We start from the raw sequence: 16,196 nt of genomic DNA, 5'->3' as shown, positions 1-16,196 counted from the left end.
GAGATATGGACTAAAAAATGAAATATTATGTGGCTAAGAGACAAGATGGGAGTGTGATTAGAATCTGAATAAAATACTTACAGAACAAATATTCATATTCACAATTAGGGAACATTTGGGCAAAAAAGCATTCAATGTTAGCTTGTATTATGGAAAATACAAGCCAATTCAAAACGTTCCCCATTAAACAAAATACACGAATGACAGTTAAACACAGCAAATCATAATCATTCATTAAAAATTGATGAAAATAAAATGGATGCCAACATAACACATGCTTAAAATCAAGCATCAGCAGAAAAGGAGGAAACAGAGAAGAAAGAAAAGTTAAAGGAATTAAAAGGGAACGTGGAAGATTCACTCACTAATGTCATCATCATCATCATCCACATCATCATCATCTGCGGCATCATCATCATCATCATCTTCCATACCTTTCCCCCCACAACAAAGCACGAAAGGGGTGCGGCGCTCCACGACAGCCCGACACTGTACGCACTTCTTCATGAGGTTGGCACAGTCTGGAGGCACAAACAGAAAAACGGGTGAGGTCTCGCTATTTTGACGGTGACAATGTTTCTTCTCGGGAAACTTACTCTCACAAGCGCACATGTGGCCGCAGGGCTGGAACAACACAGCCGCCTTTTTGTCGGAGCAAACCACGCACTCTTCGATCTGGGGAGCACAAACGGGAACAAACAATGCTTTTCGGTAATAGGACGATTAATGGCTACGGTTCAAGTGTCGTTAATGCAGCTAGCAAAGCCGAAACAGAAGCTAGCATTAGAAAGGTGAGGTGGGTGCAGTGCAGAAAATAAAATCTTAGTTCACTGGGAGAAAATTCTGATTAAAATAAGTGTAAATTTACATATTTCAAGATATTTATCTTGTTTTTGAAAAAATAAAAATAAAAATGTCGTTTTATCAACCTGATCTGAGACATTATGCTTCTTTCAATAAATATTTTTAACAAATATTAGAAATGAAAAATCATTAGAACAAGAAAAATGATTTACCATCAGCTCAATTGGACATGTTTTCATTATTTTAATTGTAAATGTCCCTATTTACAGGAATAAAACAACTTGAATATTTAAAAATAAATAGAAAATTAAGGAAAAATTTGTCCAAAAGGGTATTTATTTTTAAACTAATATTACTTTTGTTGGTCAAGCAGCCCCCAATGCTAATATAATACAGCTAGAGAAGATGAAACAGGTTTTCACTCCATTGGGAGAACATTTTTCATAATATGTGTACATTAACCTAGAGGAAAATATTTTATGTTGATTTTGTACCACAATTAGAAAAAATGTCATTTTTATCAGCTTTGAAGCAATTTTGCTCATTTTAAGAATTATTTTCAACAAATACTGGGGAAAAAAATATTAGAAAAGCAAAGCGATCTGCCATCTGCCATTTTAGGCCATATTTCATTATTTCAAGAGTAAATATTTTTTTAACATAACTAAAAATAGAAGAAAAATACTTTTAAACAACAAAGAGTTATTACTTACTTGGCCAAGCGCTGCAAATGTCTACTTTTATATAATTTCCATGATGATCTTGTTTATTAGTATACAGGCTCACTCGAAAGGTATGATTTTGTTTTGACAAAAGCTGTAACAATTTGCATTCAAAACCAAGTGGATATTTTAAATATAGATGGAAAAAAAGTACATCAATGCATTAAACTAATTGTTTGAACTATCTGAACAATATGGACATTCTTTAAAATACTTGATTCTAGTTCAGGTGTCGTAAACCTTTTTGAACAAAAGAGCTAGAAAAGCAAAAATATTTTGATTTTTTTAGAGAGCCACAACAATTTTTTAAGACAAAAAAAAAGCCAATTCCGCTCTTCAGACAAAAGCTACCTTTTCAGCATATTCTATCTCTCTGCGTGGCGTGTGATGATTTGATAAAAAATTAAGAAATGATAATAATGCCAGAGCCTGTGACCCATATCAATATAAAAATACCACTTCTGTCTCCCTCCTGTAGTAATTTAAGAGTGTTGAGGCTCATTTTTGTCCCGAATAATAATTTCAAAACAAGGTGCGAGCAAAATTTTGTCGAAATGTCACAAATAATTGCAAACGAGGATACCAACATACTAACCCTCTGTGCAGTTGGCAGATGTGCGCGCAATGTGTATGGTTTTGCCCTTTCTGACATGGACTTGTTTCTTTAGCATTGTCCACAAGTTCTCAATGGGGTTTAAGTCAGGACTTTGGGAAAGCCGTTCCAAAACCTTAATTATAGCCTGATTTACCCATTCCATTACCACTTTTGATGTGTGTTTAGGGTCATTGTCCTGTTGGAACACCCAATAAAATTCCTCTGGGTGCTTTGCTAGGGTTTTTGGACAGTTTGTTCTGTAGATTCTTTTTTACCATAAAGTGTCTTAACAGGGAACATCATTGTTTAATGAGCTTCTATATAAATGATTCATTAGCGATGCACAGCCAAGACAGAGAGTGTCTGTGTGACACTGACTGTGGTTGAGAATGAACCGAACCGTAGTACAATTCAGTATCATGTGCTCAATTCGACTTCGCATGTAACAGTGAATAATCGAGCATCTCTATTTTATATCAGAGCCAGATGTACTCATGAAAAAAGCCATGTATGGCTCGCGAGCAGTGTTCCCTCTAAGCTGCGCGCGTGCGCAATTGCGCACTGCTCGCACGTTCTCAGTGCACAAGAAAATCTAGCCAGCGCACAAAAATGAGGGCTCAAAATTACTAATTAAGAAGCGACTCAAGTCAAAGTTACAGTGCATGAAGGTAAAAATTCACGGGTTCCCCCGACGTTGTGTCCTTAATGCGATATTTTGAAGTCGAGTCGAAGGAGAACGAAGTTGAGTAAAGTTAGTAGAGTTTGTTGAGGAACCGGCTACTTCGGCCCGGCTCACTAAACGGCTCTTTAGGTTGTTTTTGCTTTTTTATTCCCAACATGACCAAATATAATGTAAAATTATGCACAAAATGACTTAAAGAAAGGGGAGAATAGAACAAAAAAGAAAAATATACCAAAATGAAATAGTGAAAAGCTGAGAAAAAAAAGAAACAAAAGGAAGAGAAAAAAGAAGGAAACATTTAGAAAAAAGACAGAAAAAAAGAAAAGAAAGAAATGTAGGAAAAAAAGTAAATAGAGAACAAAAAGAAAAAAGTAACAGCTCGGAAAAAATAAACACATTGAGATTTTTTTCAAAGGAATTTAAAAAAAACACGGAAAAAAGAAGAAAAGGTTTGTATTGCATTCAAATAATTTCCAATTATATCAAGTGAATCTTAAAAAATGTGATTAAGTACAGTTCTGTATCTTACAACCGACCGAATAAGCCCTCCAAAATGTTAATATTATGCGACAAAATATATCAGGAAATAAAAAGAAATGGATATCTTGTGAAAGAATTGTAAGGACAAACGACATTTGTAGGCCGTACAACCTTTGCAATAGTACATGAGTCAATTCATTCAAAAGACAAAAATAATTTTGCATTGTCGGAAACTCAGCAAAATGTAACTTGATGTCAAGTTTTGGACATGTTTGATAATTAATTATCTTGCCACACTTGGGATTATGGTTGCTCACTGTTGTTTCAAGCGCTGCTCACCGACTTTGTGTGAACGCTCAGACCCGTGGAAAATTACAGGGAACATTGCTTGCGAGCCATATGTTCCAGACCCCTGTTCTAGTTGTTGGTATGGCAATAAATCAAATCTAAATAACAAACCTTTTCTTCAAAATAAATGTAGTTCTAACATTTAACATAGATAAACATAATGCAGAGAAGAACAACATTGCAACGAAGCATTTTAATCGCTAGACAGCACGGCTGTTAATGGCTAGGAAGCAAAGGACCTCATTAAATAATTATATTTTAGATACCTTGGTGCGTGACTGGACCTGATCTTTGCAGATGAGACATTTCTTGACACGAGGCGAGCAGAGGGAACACGTGGCGATGTGTCCGCAAGGGCCGAAGAGGGTGTCCCGCTTCAGGTCTGAGCACACCATGCACTCTTCTAGGGATTCGATGTTGCTGTTAAGAGATGGGCTTCGGGTGCCCACTGGACCGCTGTGAACGGCCAGGGTTGAGATGAAGTAACCAATTAGTAGAATGAAAATATGCTCTGTCATTTGTCATCTTGATACATTTCAGCCTTGAAAGTATTACTTTAATTCTGTGGGAAAATATTTAAGGAAAACCCCTTTACTGACATTTGACAGTTATTTACATCAGATACATTTGTATCAGGGAGGAGATAAGTTGCAAAATCAGCATCTTCCCCACCCAACAATAGGAAGGAATGGTTATCAAATATCACAACTTGACAAAGCTTATAATATACAGTATATTGATCATTGATTGTTATTCATTTAATTACCACAAAAAAAATTATTTATTTATATTATCAGTCTCTTTTTATGGATAGAGAAGAGTAAATTTTGTATAGTTGTGATATTAGTTAAGAATTTGCATTGGTCTGACATGGGGAGATACGCAGTTTGCATAATATTAAAAATCGCAATCATTTTATTCTTAAATTATTAACAATTCAAAAATGTGTTTCATTTGATTGTGTAACCATTTGCTTTTGGTGAACTCTTGTTTATAATAATTTCCAAATCATATTTGATGGTAATTAAGTCAGGATTTTTGATTTTGAAATAAAAAATACTGTTGATGCAGTATTTAAACCTGTCTATTTTCTCAAATAATGATTAGGTTACTGTATTAATTTTTTTTTTCACTTTTTCTCAGCTCAAACTTTGCGGTTAAATGAAATGGGAATCGAACCTATGTTGCAGAGGTGAGCGCAAAGTATTGTAACCACTAGCCCACCGGTGGTATGGATTACACACAGGGTTCAGAATGGAGATTTTCATTTTCAGCTGAAATAGCCAGGGTCCAGGGGCCGCAGGCCCCGGCCAGGTCCAGGGCGGAGCCCGGTGGGGGGCTCAGTGGGGCGAAGCCCCCCTGAAGCCAACAGCATTTATCTTATTTGCTATGTGAAAATTGCACTAGAATGAATTAAATCCAACAAAACAGAAACCATGTATTTTTTTCAGTTTTAAGATGTTTAAAACAATTGGGGGATTACAATGTTACAACCATCACCATTGTTGTTGTGTTTTGATGATGAAGATGGACCTTGTATTTAGCTACTAATCAACAATATATATGAAAATATATACATCAATAACCATTCCTCATTAATTTGAAAATAGAATGCACAAACTGAACATGCTTAAAGAAAATACATGTCATAAATTTTGTTTATCCTGTTCTAAATATTGTATAAACACAAAAGATAAAATCATTTCATAAATAAATAGATTTATGAATACCTCAGATTGGGATTTTCTGTCACACAGGGGAACCAGTGGTTGACTGCTGCTAGTATTTGAAGTGGAAGGATTTGGAACGGCCAATAATGTTGAACCGGTGGTGTTACTGTTAGTTTCACTGCCGATTTTAAATGCGGATCCGAGTGCATAATTTGATCGCCGGCAAGCTAATTTTGCTTTGTGCTTGTTCATTTTAGCATGATCGATCAGTGCCACACAACCTCGCGTACCATAATAGATCAGATCGACACAGTATAGACACTTTGCTTTCCCTGGAACATCACACTTTGCGATGAACTGGCTCAAAGTTTCTGTAACTTCCTCGATCTTTGCGCCGATTTTAACGTTTACTGTGACAGTCTTCTCCAGCCATGACCACTTAAATTTATTCTTGATTCCTTTATCAATCTCGGAGACAAAAGCCTCGTCTTCTTTTCTTAGTATTTTCATATTTACTTTTTCAAACACTCATTTCACCGTTTGAAAAGACCGGAAGGAGCGCCATGTTTGAGAAAGCCAATGCTCTGAACAAAAGCTCCGCTGATTGGTTATCAGCGAACCTATCGACCAATGGTAGGAGTCGATTTTTCTCGCGATCTCTAACTGCTAACTTGGGGTGATGAAACAGTCACGTATCATACCTCACCCCCCCAAAATATTTTCTCATCGAATTTAGACGATTTACGGGAATGACCTTTGGGGTTCAAAAACAGCGGAAATCCGCGGATCCGCGGAAAATTCTGATCCCTGTACACATGAAAAGGCATTTGATTTTATCTCATTATCATGCTAATTTTAATCATGGTACCAGAGACAAACATTAAATCTGATGTGCGTTTAATCTGTTACAATGACAATACGTTCTATTCTATTCTGAGCATTTTAAGTGATTTATTTTCATTACAACCTGTAAAATGCATGGTTAACATTAGTCTCTGGTACTGTGACTAAACATAGCGTAATGAGATAAAAGCCAATGCCTTTTGTTATGTCATCTATTTCACTTGTGGTCTCGTTACTACCAATGTTTTGCGGTAAAATCTCATGTATAATGCGAACCAAACTTTGAATTCTTTAAAAAGTAAAGAAAAAGTGTGTTATACATTAATATCACGCTAATATGTTTTCATTTTAAAATAATATAGGATATGTTTCATTGCACAGTATCTTAAAAAATTAATCTACAATAATCAATTGTCCAATAATTGTCAAGAAAAGGGATTTATTTTAATTTAAAATTAAGCCCAAAAAATAAATAATAGGACAGTATTCTGAAATATTAACATCATTATATTATTGAGACAAAAAGTGCACTAATTTCACTCAGGACTGCAGTAAAAATTAATTCTTAGTGCCTGTGACAATTTTTCAATTTTCTTGAATCAAACTCACTGAATATTTGATAAATGAGACCTAATGACTGTACACAGTTGTGAGCTCTAAGCTCGCTGGCTAATGAACGTCTACCTGCTCTTCTCTTTGTGGCATTTGGCCAGGGCCTTGCAGAGACTGGGGTCGGGACACAAGTCCAGAGGCGACTGGCCCTTCTTGTTACGGATGGTCAGGTCGGCTCCGTTGGCGGCTAGGAAGCAAGCGATGGATGCCGCGCTCTTCTTCTCCGCCCCTTGGGTGCCTAAGCCCATGATTAACTGCAGAGAGCCAAACAAACAAACGGGCGGTGAGCCAATGTAGACAAAAGCAGATGATCCATGTCAGATCGCTATCTGATCACAAGCAATTATCCAATCCGAGACCCGTTTTAAGAAGCATCTCTGGCGGCGTAGTCACGTCTACAATTTCATTATCTCTACATCAGCTCCTTAGATTGTGACAGTCGTCAGCATGTAACCAATGTCACTAATTCGGTCCCTGTCTTGAGGGTAAAGTGCCATGTGACAGGACCAATGTGCACACGACTTGATTAGGACCTCGTCGTCTTTGATCAAGGGCACAGGAAGGTGGATGATACGTGACGGAAGAGGTGTGTGTAGCATATTTAAGATGAACAGAGCATACCTGGCTATTAATCCATCCATGCATTGACGTAAATATTGAAAACTGGTCAAGCCAACGTTTTAGCAAACGGGAGGTAGAGAAAATACGCGTCTTTAAGATTAGGGCAAGTCAACAGCACGTTCTAAAATGAATACATTGCAAAATAAATACACGTTCACTTCATTTTCCTCTATTTTTTTCCCCATTTCAAGTTATTTAAGTTAGATATTTTAACTTGTTTTTCCAGTAAAATATTTGAAAAATAATCTAAAATTTGGCAGATGAGGATTTTTTTCCTGATTTTAAACAATTATTTCGTAAAAATATTTGTATTTATTTAAAGATACATACTCAATCAAAAAAGAGAATCTGTGGCCAGTTTGCTCATTTTCAAAAACATATTTCTTATATATCATTAAAAAAATGACTTATAATACGGTCAGGGATACAGCTTTTTTTTCCTTTTGCAGTGTATTGTCAAGGCAATTTTGAAAGATTTTTGAGTTTGCAGTCCAAAAGTTTGCATTTATCATTTTGTGTATGATTGCAGGGTAACACAAGGAAATGGTATTCATTTCCAGGATGCTTCTAAATGTTCTTACAATAGTCCTGTGAGCCTATTTTTTTTTAAAAACAAATAATAATAAGCATTAGATATATCGATCATACAACAAAATTTAAACAAGAGGGGAATATTTTAAGGACCTTTTCAACACTTTCAAATGTCATAGAATGTCAAATAAATGACCTCTGTAACACTAAAGAGAAGTGACCTCATTCTTAATGACCAAGTTCAGATGAGGAACATGAGGCTGTTGGTAGAGCAATACTGTCCCCTTGTGGTATTCTGAAGATGTTCCGGAAAATACGAATAATTTGTATTTTACAGTATTTTACAACTTTTATTAGCATATAATTGTAATTGTACGGAGTTGATTACATTTTTTGTAAAGTTCTCCTAAGCAAATCGCCTGTTTTTCCATTTTTGATGAATTTCCTCCTCAAAACTTCTTAAAACAATTTCCACTTTACCTTGGTCTTGATTAGAGTCCTTCGGTTGTTGGTGATTATCTTTATTACTTAACCATTGTTGCCCTAATTGATACAGCTCTGAGAAATGAATCAGAAATTGCTGTTTGATTCCTTCAGCTTTGAAATAATTTTCAAAGTCTGCCGTGCAACACTGAGGTAAAATCTAGAGCTGATAATACTTTTAAGCAGCTTTAACTCCTTAAAGCTTTACCTTTTGACAGCAATTGTCATTTGGTATAAGCTATTGATTACTACTATGTTGTTCTGTCACTGTACTATGCGAAATCCGCCCATAGGCCAGCGCTTTGAAGTCTTAAACAGTAAAAAATAATAAGAAGAAGCACAGACATACAGAATTGAGACATCAATCTTCAACAAATTTGTGAGTTTCACTTCTTGCATGAAACTGCAAAAACAAAAATTCCTGACAAGACAAAGTTGCAGAGGGCCTACAATGAAAAGGTGTCAATTACTGTGTTTTTGGAGGGCTCCCAGGGTTCCACTTTGCTGACGTCTTGCATATCCTGGAGTTGTCGCAACTGTGACAGCGTGTGGTGGCGCAGCGCCTCGTGGAGCGGTGTGTCCCCGTCCTTGTCCTGCACATCCAGCTTGGCCTCGGCTCGCACCAGGAGCTGCCAGTGAAGTGTCGGAGAACAAAAATACTCTCAGTGGCCATCTTCTTTATTTCTTTTACGGTGTATCGTAAATGCCATAAAGCAGGTTTACACGTCACTTCTGGCACCATTGAGTTTCACTGCTGGGAGGACTGCACTTGAAAATGACGCATTTATTCAGTCCACAAGATGGCAGCGTTGTAAACTCAATCAAAAAACGATTGCCCAGACAAAGCAGTGAACAATCGTTCAGCATTACACTTAATGAAAAAAAAAAGTGCAAAATCTTACTCTGACGATCTGTGTGTGCTGACGCTCTACGGCCAGGTGTAAGGCTGTCTGCTGGTTGACGTTCTGGATGTCCAAGCTTGCACTACCCTGAGTACCAGAAGAGGAAAAAAAGGATACATAAAACTCTCATAGCGGGAAAATATGGCAGACAGACCAAACTAAAACTTTTATTGTTGTATAGTTACAGTTACATTTACAAAATATCACACCAGTCACAAGCTAAAATACTTAAATTACTAAATTTCATTGTAGCATCTGCTTGGTACAATCAAAATATGTCAGGACATGACCTGTTTTTTAACTTAGTTTTACACAAAAAGTTTATATATATATATATATATATATATATATATATATATATATACATACATATATTAACTGCTAAACTTTTGTCAATTACCTGTTTAAATACAAAAAAAAAATAACAGTCAATAACTAAAATGCACAAAAAATATATGAGTACATATATAACCAATCAAAAATATTTCAATTAATGAAGGGAATAATTCAAAGTAAAAACAATCTTTATTGTATTCGACAGCTCAAAGAGGACAGTATCAGTTTCAGGTAGTTTTGTCATCATTATATTTGTTGGGTTAGCGGTTTGTGTCACAATAATTTAAAACGTTTTGTGAAGGTGGATCAGCTTCATAAGACTGCTGTTTGATTCCTGAGGCATTTTAAACTGTATGTTAGGATGTTATACACAGTAATCCCTCGGTTATCGCGTTTAATGGGGACCAAAACCACCCGCGAAAAGTGAAAATCCGCTAAGTAGCGACGCCCCTTCAAAAATGCTTAATTTTAAAACAAAAAAACAAAACAATTTTTTAAATTTTATTATTATTTTTTAGACCCACGAAGCTCTGAAACCGCGAACGTGGAACCGCGAAGTAGCGAGGTCCCACTGTGTATATATATATATATATATATATATTATATATATTGTGAATAATGAAAAAATGTTGAAACACTTCATGCTCCATGTACCATGAGAGAATAATCTGTTTTTTTCACCTTGTCTGTCAAGAGAAGGGCACCCGGGATAGGCTTTAAAAATATAAACTTGTGATTATTACTTCCAAAATTGCAAACTACTCAAATGAGAAGATGTGCAGGGAAACTAATGATTAAGATCAGTCTGCTAATTAATTCTGCGCAAAAAAAAGACTGGCTGGGTGGCTGGCTGGCTGGGGGAATCTGCAGTGCGCCCCGCATGAGCGCCAAACAGAAGGCTGAAGCATCGCTGTGAAACAGCGCGTTGCAGAGAATTATGGGGAGGGGGGCCGCGGTTTTCAGAGTGCAAGCAGGGAACATTGCGGCTATATTTCTGCCTCTCACCTTATCCTAAATAACCTAGTTGCTGCTTAGTCAGGTGACTTTTGCGGCAAACTCCTGTAAGTCTTGGGGGAATTAAAACAAAAATAGGGGTGGGAAGGGGACCGTGAAGCTGTGATTGCATTCACGGCCTTATAGAACACCCCTGGAGGCCGCGGCGAACCGTATGGATTCAATAAAAGAAATTGCGGCAGTTTGGATAGGCTTCGTACAGTTTTGCTTGCTGCAGGGGAGTGCAGCTGCTGCATTTGTCGCGGGGCATTTAAATAAGAGGGTGGGGATCGCTTAATAGTCATTACCTGATGAACTAATAGCTCCGCCACCTCCACGTGGTTGTTGAGAGCCGCCAGGTGCAGTGCGGTGTAGCCGTCGTCCTTCTTCTCGTCCACAATCCAGGGCCTGGGCAGTTTGGAGAGCAGCACACGCATCGCACTGCAGAGGGGAAAAAAAAAAGTGATGAGGAGACAAGCAAGAAGGCGATAAAACTAATTGGGCAAAAGGTCGAAATTAGAGATACGAAATGTCAGAATTAATCCAGCTGTGTCTAAGTACTGCGCAGAAGGGATCTGGAGAGGTTTTGTAAGCAAACAAAATGTACAAGCATCTCATACTCCGCGTGATCCATTTACAACATGTCCCATTTTCATACATGGCTTAAAAACGCTTTTAATCAACTTAAAGGACGAGAGGCTTTCTCAAAAGCGCCGTTATTTACAACTCGCGCTGCGATTAATCACAGCTGTCTAAAGACAACTGGCACATTTCCATAATAAGAAAAATGATTTCCGGATGAAGATAATGTGTAAAAAAAGACTGATTTAGTGCACCAAAAATGAATCGGTTTTCCCCACTTTTGCTAGATGCTGTGGGCGTGTCTTTGAAATGTTCAGTATATCAGTGTTTTTTTTTCTCCTATGACAAACACATATTATTGTTGCGTATGTTTTTCGCAGTTAGAAATGAAAGACTGCCATGTATTTACAAGTTGCACTGAAATCCTCTAAAATCACATTTCAATGGCTTTACCTGGATTCCCGAAAATAATTTTACTGTCAGTAGTAATAAATGGTTGTCAGCAGTCAGTTTATTATAAAAAATAATGGTGCACAGACTATTTACACTATAGAAAGTAAAGCCTGGTGGTTCTTATCCCTTTCCAGACCAACAAATGTTTCCATCCGCTTAATGAGTTTAAAAGACATCCTGGTAACCAGATAATCGCCATACATATAAATGAGTAGTTATGCAGTGTTAAGATGAACAATAACCAAACTTGTTCTAGTTGAGTCATTGATATGGCCTTAAATGACCTATCTTGATCCCTGAGGGCCAGATTCCAGCAGGTTTGATATGTTTTTGTGCTCCAGCAGCCTTAACCCATTTAATAAGCTCATCAGCCAGCTTCGCAGAAGGCTGATAAAGATACAAAGCTTTTAAAACCTGGTTTGATGGGGAACGGAACCATCAGAAGCCATCAAGCGCTTTGGAAAGTCTGGGGAGGTCTTCTATTTTGTGTATAATTAAAACCATGGTATCTAATTTACAATTTCAAAAATGTGATTTAAAAAAATCTGCTGCCCACTTTGATGAGAAAATAATCAGCAGGTCAGACTTTTTAACTCTTTTACTGTCATTAACAGCTATATATTTATTGTATGTATTCATTTATTCTAATACACCAGAATGGCATTGAATAGGTTTAGGATCAGGGGAGATTTGAATTTGTAATTTAGACTGCATCGAGTAAAGATTTGTGAAAAAAACTCTTGTTGTTTGAGATCGGAGTGCCAACAGAAGAAATTTTGTAAAAACTGCTTTTTTTTTAAATTAGTTAAGATAAAAGCTGGTTGAGCCCCACCCCTCGACACACCATGATAAAAACGGTAAAACACAATTTGTTGCTTTGTAACACAGAAACATGTCTCTCCTAAGGAAGCCAAAACAATTTTTACACTATTTTTTCAACTCAAAAGTCCTGATGTGGTATAAAAATGAGTCATTGTTTCTCCCCGACTGGAGGTCATTTAGAGGGTGCGTGTACACTGCAAAACCAAGTAAAACAAAAGAAGAGTCAGAGGACTTTTCTATGTTTTATAAATAAAATAAATTTAATGTAAGGATAACATTACAATAATATAACTCTTGCATTAACATATTGAAGTCATTATCTCTTTACCAGCGGATTTTTCGCGTGTGAATCTGTGAACAAATGAGCAAGCACTAAAATAAATTGAACTCACCCTAAGTGTGCAAGGGAGGACATAATTAGGAAAACCAAAGAGCTGTGTTTGAGGTGTAAAACTAAGTTTAAAAAAAAATGTCTTATCCTACTGATCTCATTTGTGGTTTGGGACACGCAGTGCCTTCAAGAAGCCTGAAAGTGGCCAAGACAGGAGGAACTCTCATGACCTTGATTAGTGTGGTGGCACATTCAAGATAATCAATAAAAAATAAAGGAAATTCAAGGATGACAATGTCGCCGAGGTAATGGGGAATGTGGGCTTTTGCCTCATCAGCACTGCTACTCAAGGGGCCGGCGCAACGAATTTCCGTGCTTTACTGCTGCAGTGATGAACAGTGCAGCATTGCTTTCTGTTTCGCTCTCTCTCCTCTTCACTTGCATAGCACCTGCATTGCTTGCAGCCATCTTCAACTACTTAATGCAGAGGAGAGCCGCTTAAATGCAATGGCAAGCCGCACCCCTCCCGCCTCATCACGCATTCACGACGCGCCGCCTTTGTTACGGAGAACTATTTGCTCGCCTACTGTAGATTTAACCTCTCGGGGAAAGGGGGAGGAGTGACACTTTCGAGTAATTCAATACGAGGCGCTCCCGCTGGGAAGGAGCTTCTTACTCTGGGATTTATACAAGCAAATTATGCAAGAAAAGACCTTGTCACGTTACAAGTCTCGCCTCAAGCTTTAGCATGAAAGCCGTTCCAAGTGCATATACAGTATACTTCTTTAGTCAGCTTAGACTAATAAGACATTACACTTTATATCCTGTACGTTAAAGTACACTGGTAGGCATGAGGTTTTTCGGGGCAAAATTTATCAGTGCAATTATTAGTTTACATTTCTTTCATGGATCAGCTTTTTGTAAAACCTATAAAGGTCCCCGGTTTGAGACTGGGTGGAAACAAATGTTGGCCTGGAGAGGATGGGTGCTACCAGGCTGTACTTGCCCAAGACACACCACAGGAAATGGTTCCCTGACTACCCTAGTGGTTAAGGAACCCAACCCAACCGACCAACTTTAGAGTAACTTGTACAAATAATTAAAAAAAAAAAATCAAACGTGTTCTCGCAATTTTGTGGTTTAAAGGTGAAAAAAAGGCAAGCGGGGTTTACTTTATGTTAAAATCAGGCAGCATCTTTGAAATGAGTAAGTAGCCTTGTTTTCATTTTCCTCAGAGTTTGTCTGCATCATAAAACAAATGACCTTACCCCCCAAAAAGAAGCAAAAAGAAAATCAGGTTTATACTCAGGTACAGTGGTGTCTGAACTAGGGCCATGTGCAGCCATTCTACCACTTTGGTGGCCCAATGAGTATGCTGAAAATTAGACTTGTTCCCTCCTTAAAAGATGTATAATCTCACAATGATGTACAATTTCTAATGCATTTTGTAAATTTCACAAAATGGATCATTTCAACAAACCTCCTATAAAAGGTTGTTCCGGTTTCTGAAAAATAAAGATTTGGTGCACTAAAATGTCAGGGGGGAAAAAACAAGAAAATTAGTACATAGTCTAAAATCATCTTAGTGTGACCCATTCCCCACCCATATGAATCCTAGTGTAATTTATACTCTGGAACAATTTCTGATTCACGAAATACGGCTTACATCCAAAAATATTTGGATTTCTTAGAAAGCAGAATGATTTGAATAATAAAAAAGCATTCCATAAATTTCCCCCAAACATCACACTTTCTTCTGTTTATTCACTTTCTACATTACAGGTTAAAGTTTCGATGTAATATGGTAAAACTGACACACGGAACAGTTTGTCAATCTGAATTAAGAATGCATTGGGCGTCTTAATGTGTTTGGTATGTTAACATTTTAACTGTAATATTACACATGACTGTAATATTGTAAAAATATTAATCTGTGAGTTCTCAAAGTGGATCACATAAACAACATTGGTCCTTGTGACATCAGGAGGCCATGTTTTTCTTTAAGGGTAGAAGAAAAAGCCTATGGAAGATGCTGTGAAAGTGGGTCACTGCAGGAGAGATCTCTAAAAGTCCCTCAGGAGAGTGTCACTGAGGACTGTTGTCTCGGGCCTGTAATTTGTCATTGAGTAGCACACCTCCGCAGACAAGTGAGGGGGCTTTGTTTGCCCGGACCCGGTCCGCCACCCTGGGCCGGTTTGACAGCCCATCTGTGTGCCAGTCCGTGGCCGGCGTTAGAAAAAGAAGTGAAGAGTGACAAGACGCGTAGGACGTGCACAGTCAACATCCACGACCAAGATTAGCGGTGGCGTGAAAACATATGGCTGCTGTAATGGGGGAGACGTGTATGGCGTACGTTCAGTCATTAACTATGTCCTCACGCTCACGAACAGCGTCAGAAAATTATTTACGGAGCCCTGCCACCTGCTTCTGAGCAGCAATATGGGTGATAAAGTGTATAATTACATTTTAAAAAATGCAATCTTGCGATTACAGTCTATCAAAACTTTAATTAAACGTAAATATAGCGCCAAGTTTGTCGTTGACCTTGTGGATGATAAATAAGACAAATTGGCATACTTCAATGAGCTGTGAAGTGGACTTTGGGAGATTGTTGTCAAAAATATTTTCATTTTCTGAGCTTAATTTGGGACTGCCTTATACAGACAACGGAGGTATTTAAAAATAAGACTTATGACTAAAGCAGGGGTAGGCAAATTTCTGGATTTAAAAGCGGCATTGGGTTAAAACATTTCTCCGAAGGGACAGGCCAGGAGGAAAAAAAGTATTGAATAGATTTTTTTGTATTTATCAACAGTCACAATACCATAACTTGGTAATACATGAGGTAAACAAGATTATGTAGAGCTGCCCAATTGTTGTAATGACATCACTGTTATTTTGAAAACACCTATCTTATTTTTGGCCTTTTTTTTGTAAATATTGCATTAATGCAAAAAAAATAATACATTAGAAAAATGAAGAGAAGTCTTTTTAGTACAGCAGCAAAAGGTAGACATGCAAAAATCTACTTGTACATTTCGTGTTACATTTGTTTAATCTATAAATAAACCATTTAATCAAATTGGTTATTGAGCACTCTGAATTAAAGCCAATGAATCAATGTTTTGTAAGCACGATATTTGATAATATGCATTTAAAACTTAAAATGAAATAGGGCTAGCACAGAAGTGTTTTTTTAAATCCATAAATGTAATAAACAACTTGATGAAGTAAATACCTGATTTAAAAAAAAAGAATTAAAAGAAAAATTTAGCCACTTGAATTCTGGGACACTGGGGACATGAGTGGCACCAAATCACCTTATTTTCATCAGTAGTACTTTAACAGTTTTAGACATATAATCATACAAAATTTGATATACTTAA

The 16,196-nt window shown here is 37.2% G+C and overlaps 1 protein-coding gene across 4 annotated transcripts in view; it reads right to left on the bottom strand.

Annotated features, from left to right (window-relative positions):
* Positions 1–16,196, bottom strand: part of mib1 (MIB E3 ubiquitin protein ligase 1) — a 72,021-nt gene that overhangs the window by 6,327 nt on the left and 49,498 nt on the right. For 2 of the 4 annotated variants that reach the window (XM_088348181.1, XM_088348190.1), the window contains exons 13-19: positions 10,931–11,063; positions 9,294–9,380; positions 8,862–9,020; positions 6,829–7,010; positions 3,898–4,087; positions 597–675; positions 366–521 (exon numbers count right to left, since the gene is read on the bottom strand). In XM_088348181.1, coding sequence (XP_088204307.1) covers positions 366–521; positions 597–675; positions 3,898–4,087; positions 6,829–7,010; positions 8,862–9,020; positions 9,294–9,380; positions 10,931–11,063 — 986 coding nt within the window. The remainder of the gene's footprint in view (positions 1–365; positions 522–596; positions 676–3,897; positions 4,088–6,828; positions 7,011–8,861; positions 9,021–9,293; positions 9,381–10,930; positions 11,064–16,196) is intronic. The other 2 variants (XM_088348198.1, XM_088348206.1) reach the window with 1 other exon arrangement.

Source organism: Urocampus carinirostris, chromosome 1 (genome assembly GCF_059441175.1).
Source record: "Urocampus carinirostris isolate Australia breed hairy pipefish chromosome 1, RoL_Ucar_1.0, whole genome shotgun sequence".
Classification (NCBI taxonomy): domain Eukaryota; kingdom Metazoa; phylum Chordata; class Actinopteri; order Syngnathiformes; family Syngnathidae; genus Urocampus; species Urocampus carinirostris.
The sequence above is the reverse complement of the archived record's forward strand: the minus strand, read 5'-3'. Positions and strand labels throughout refer to the sequence as shown.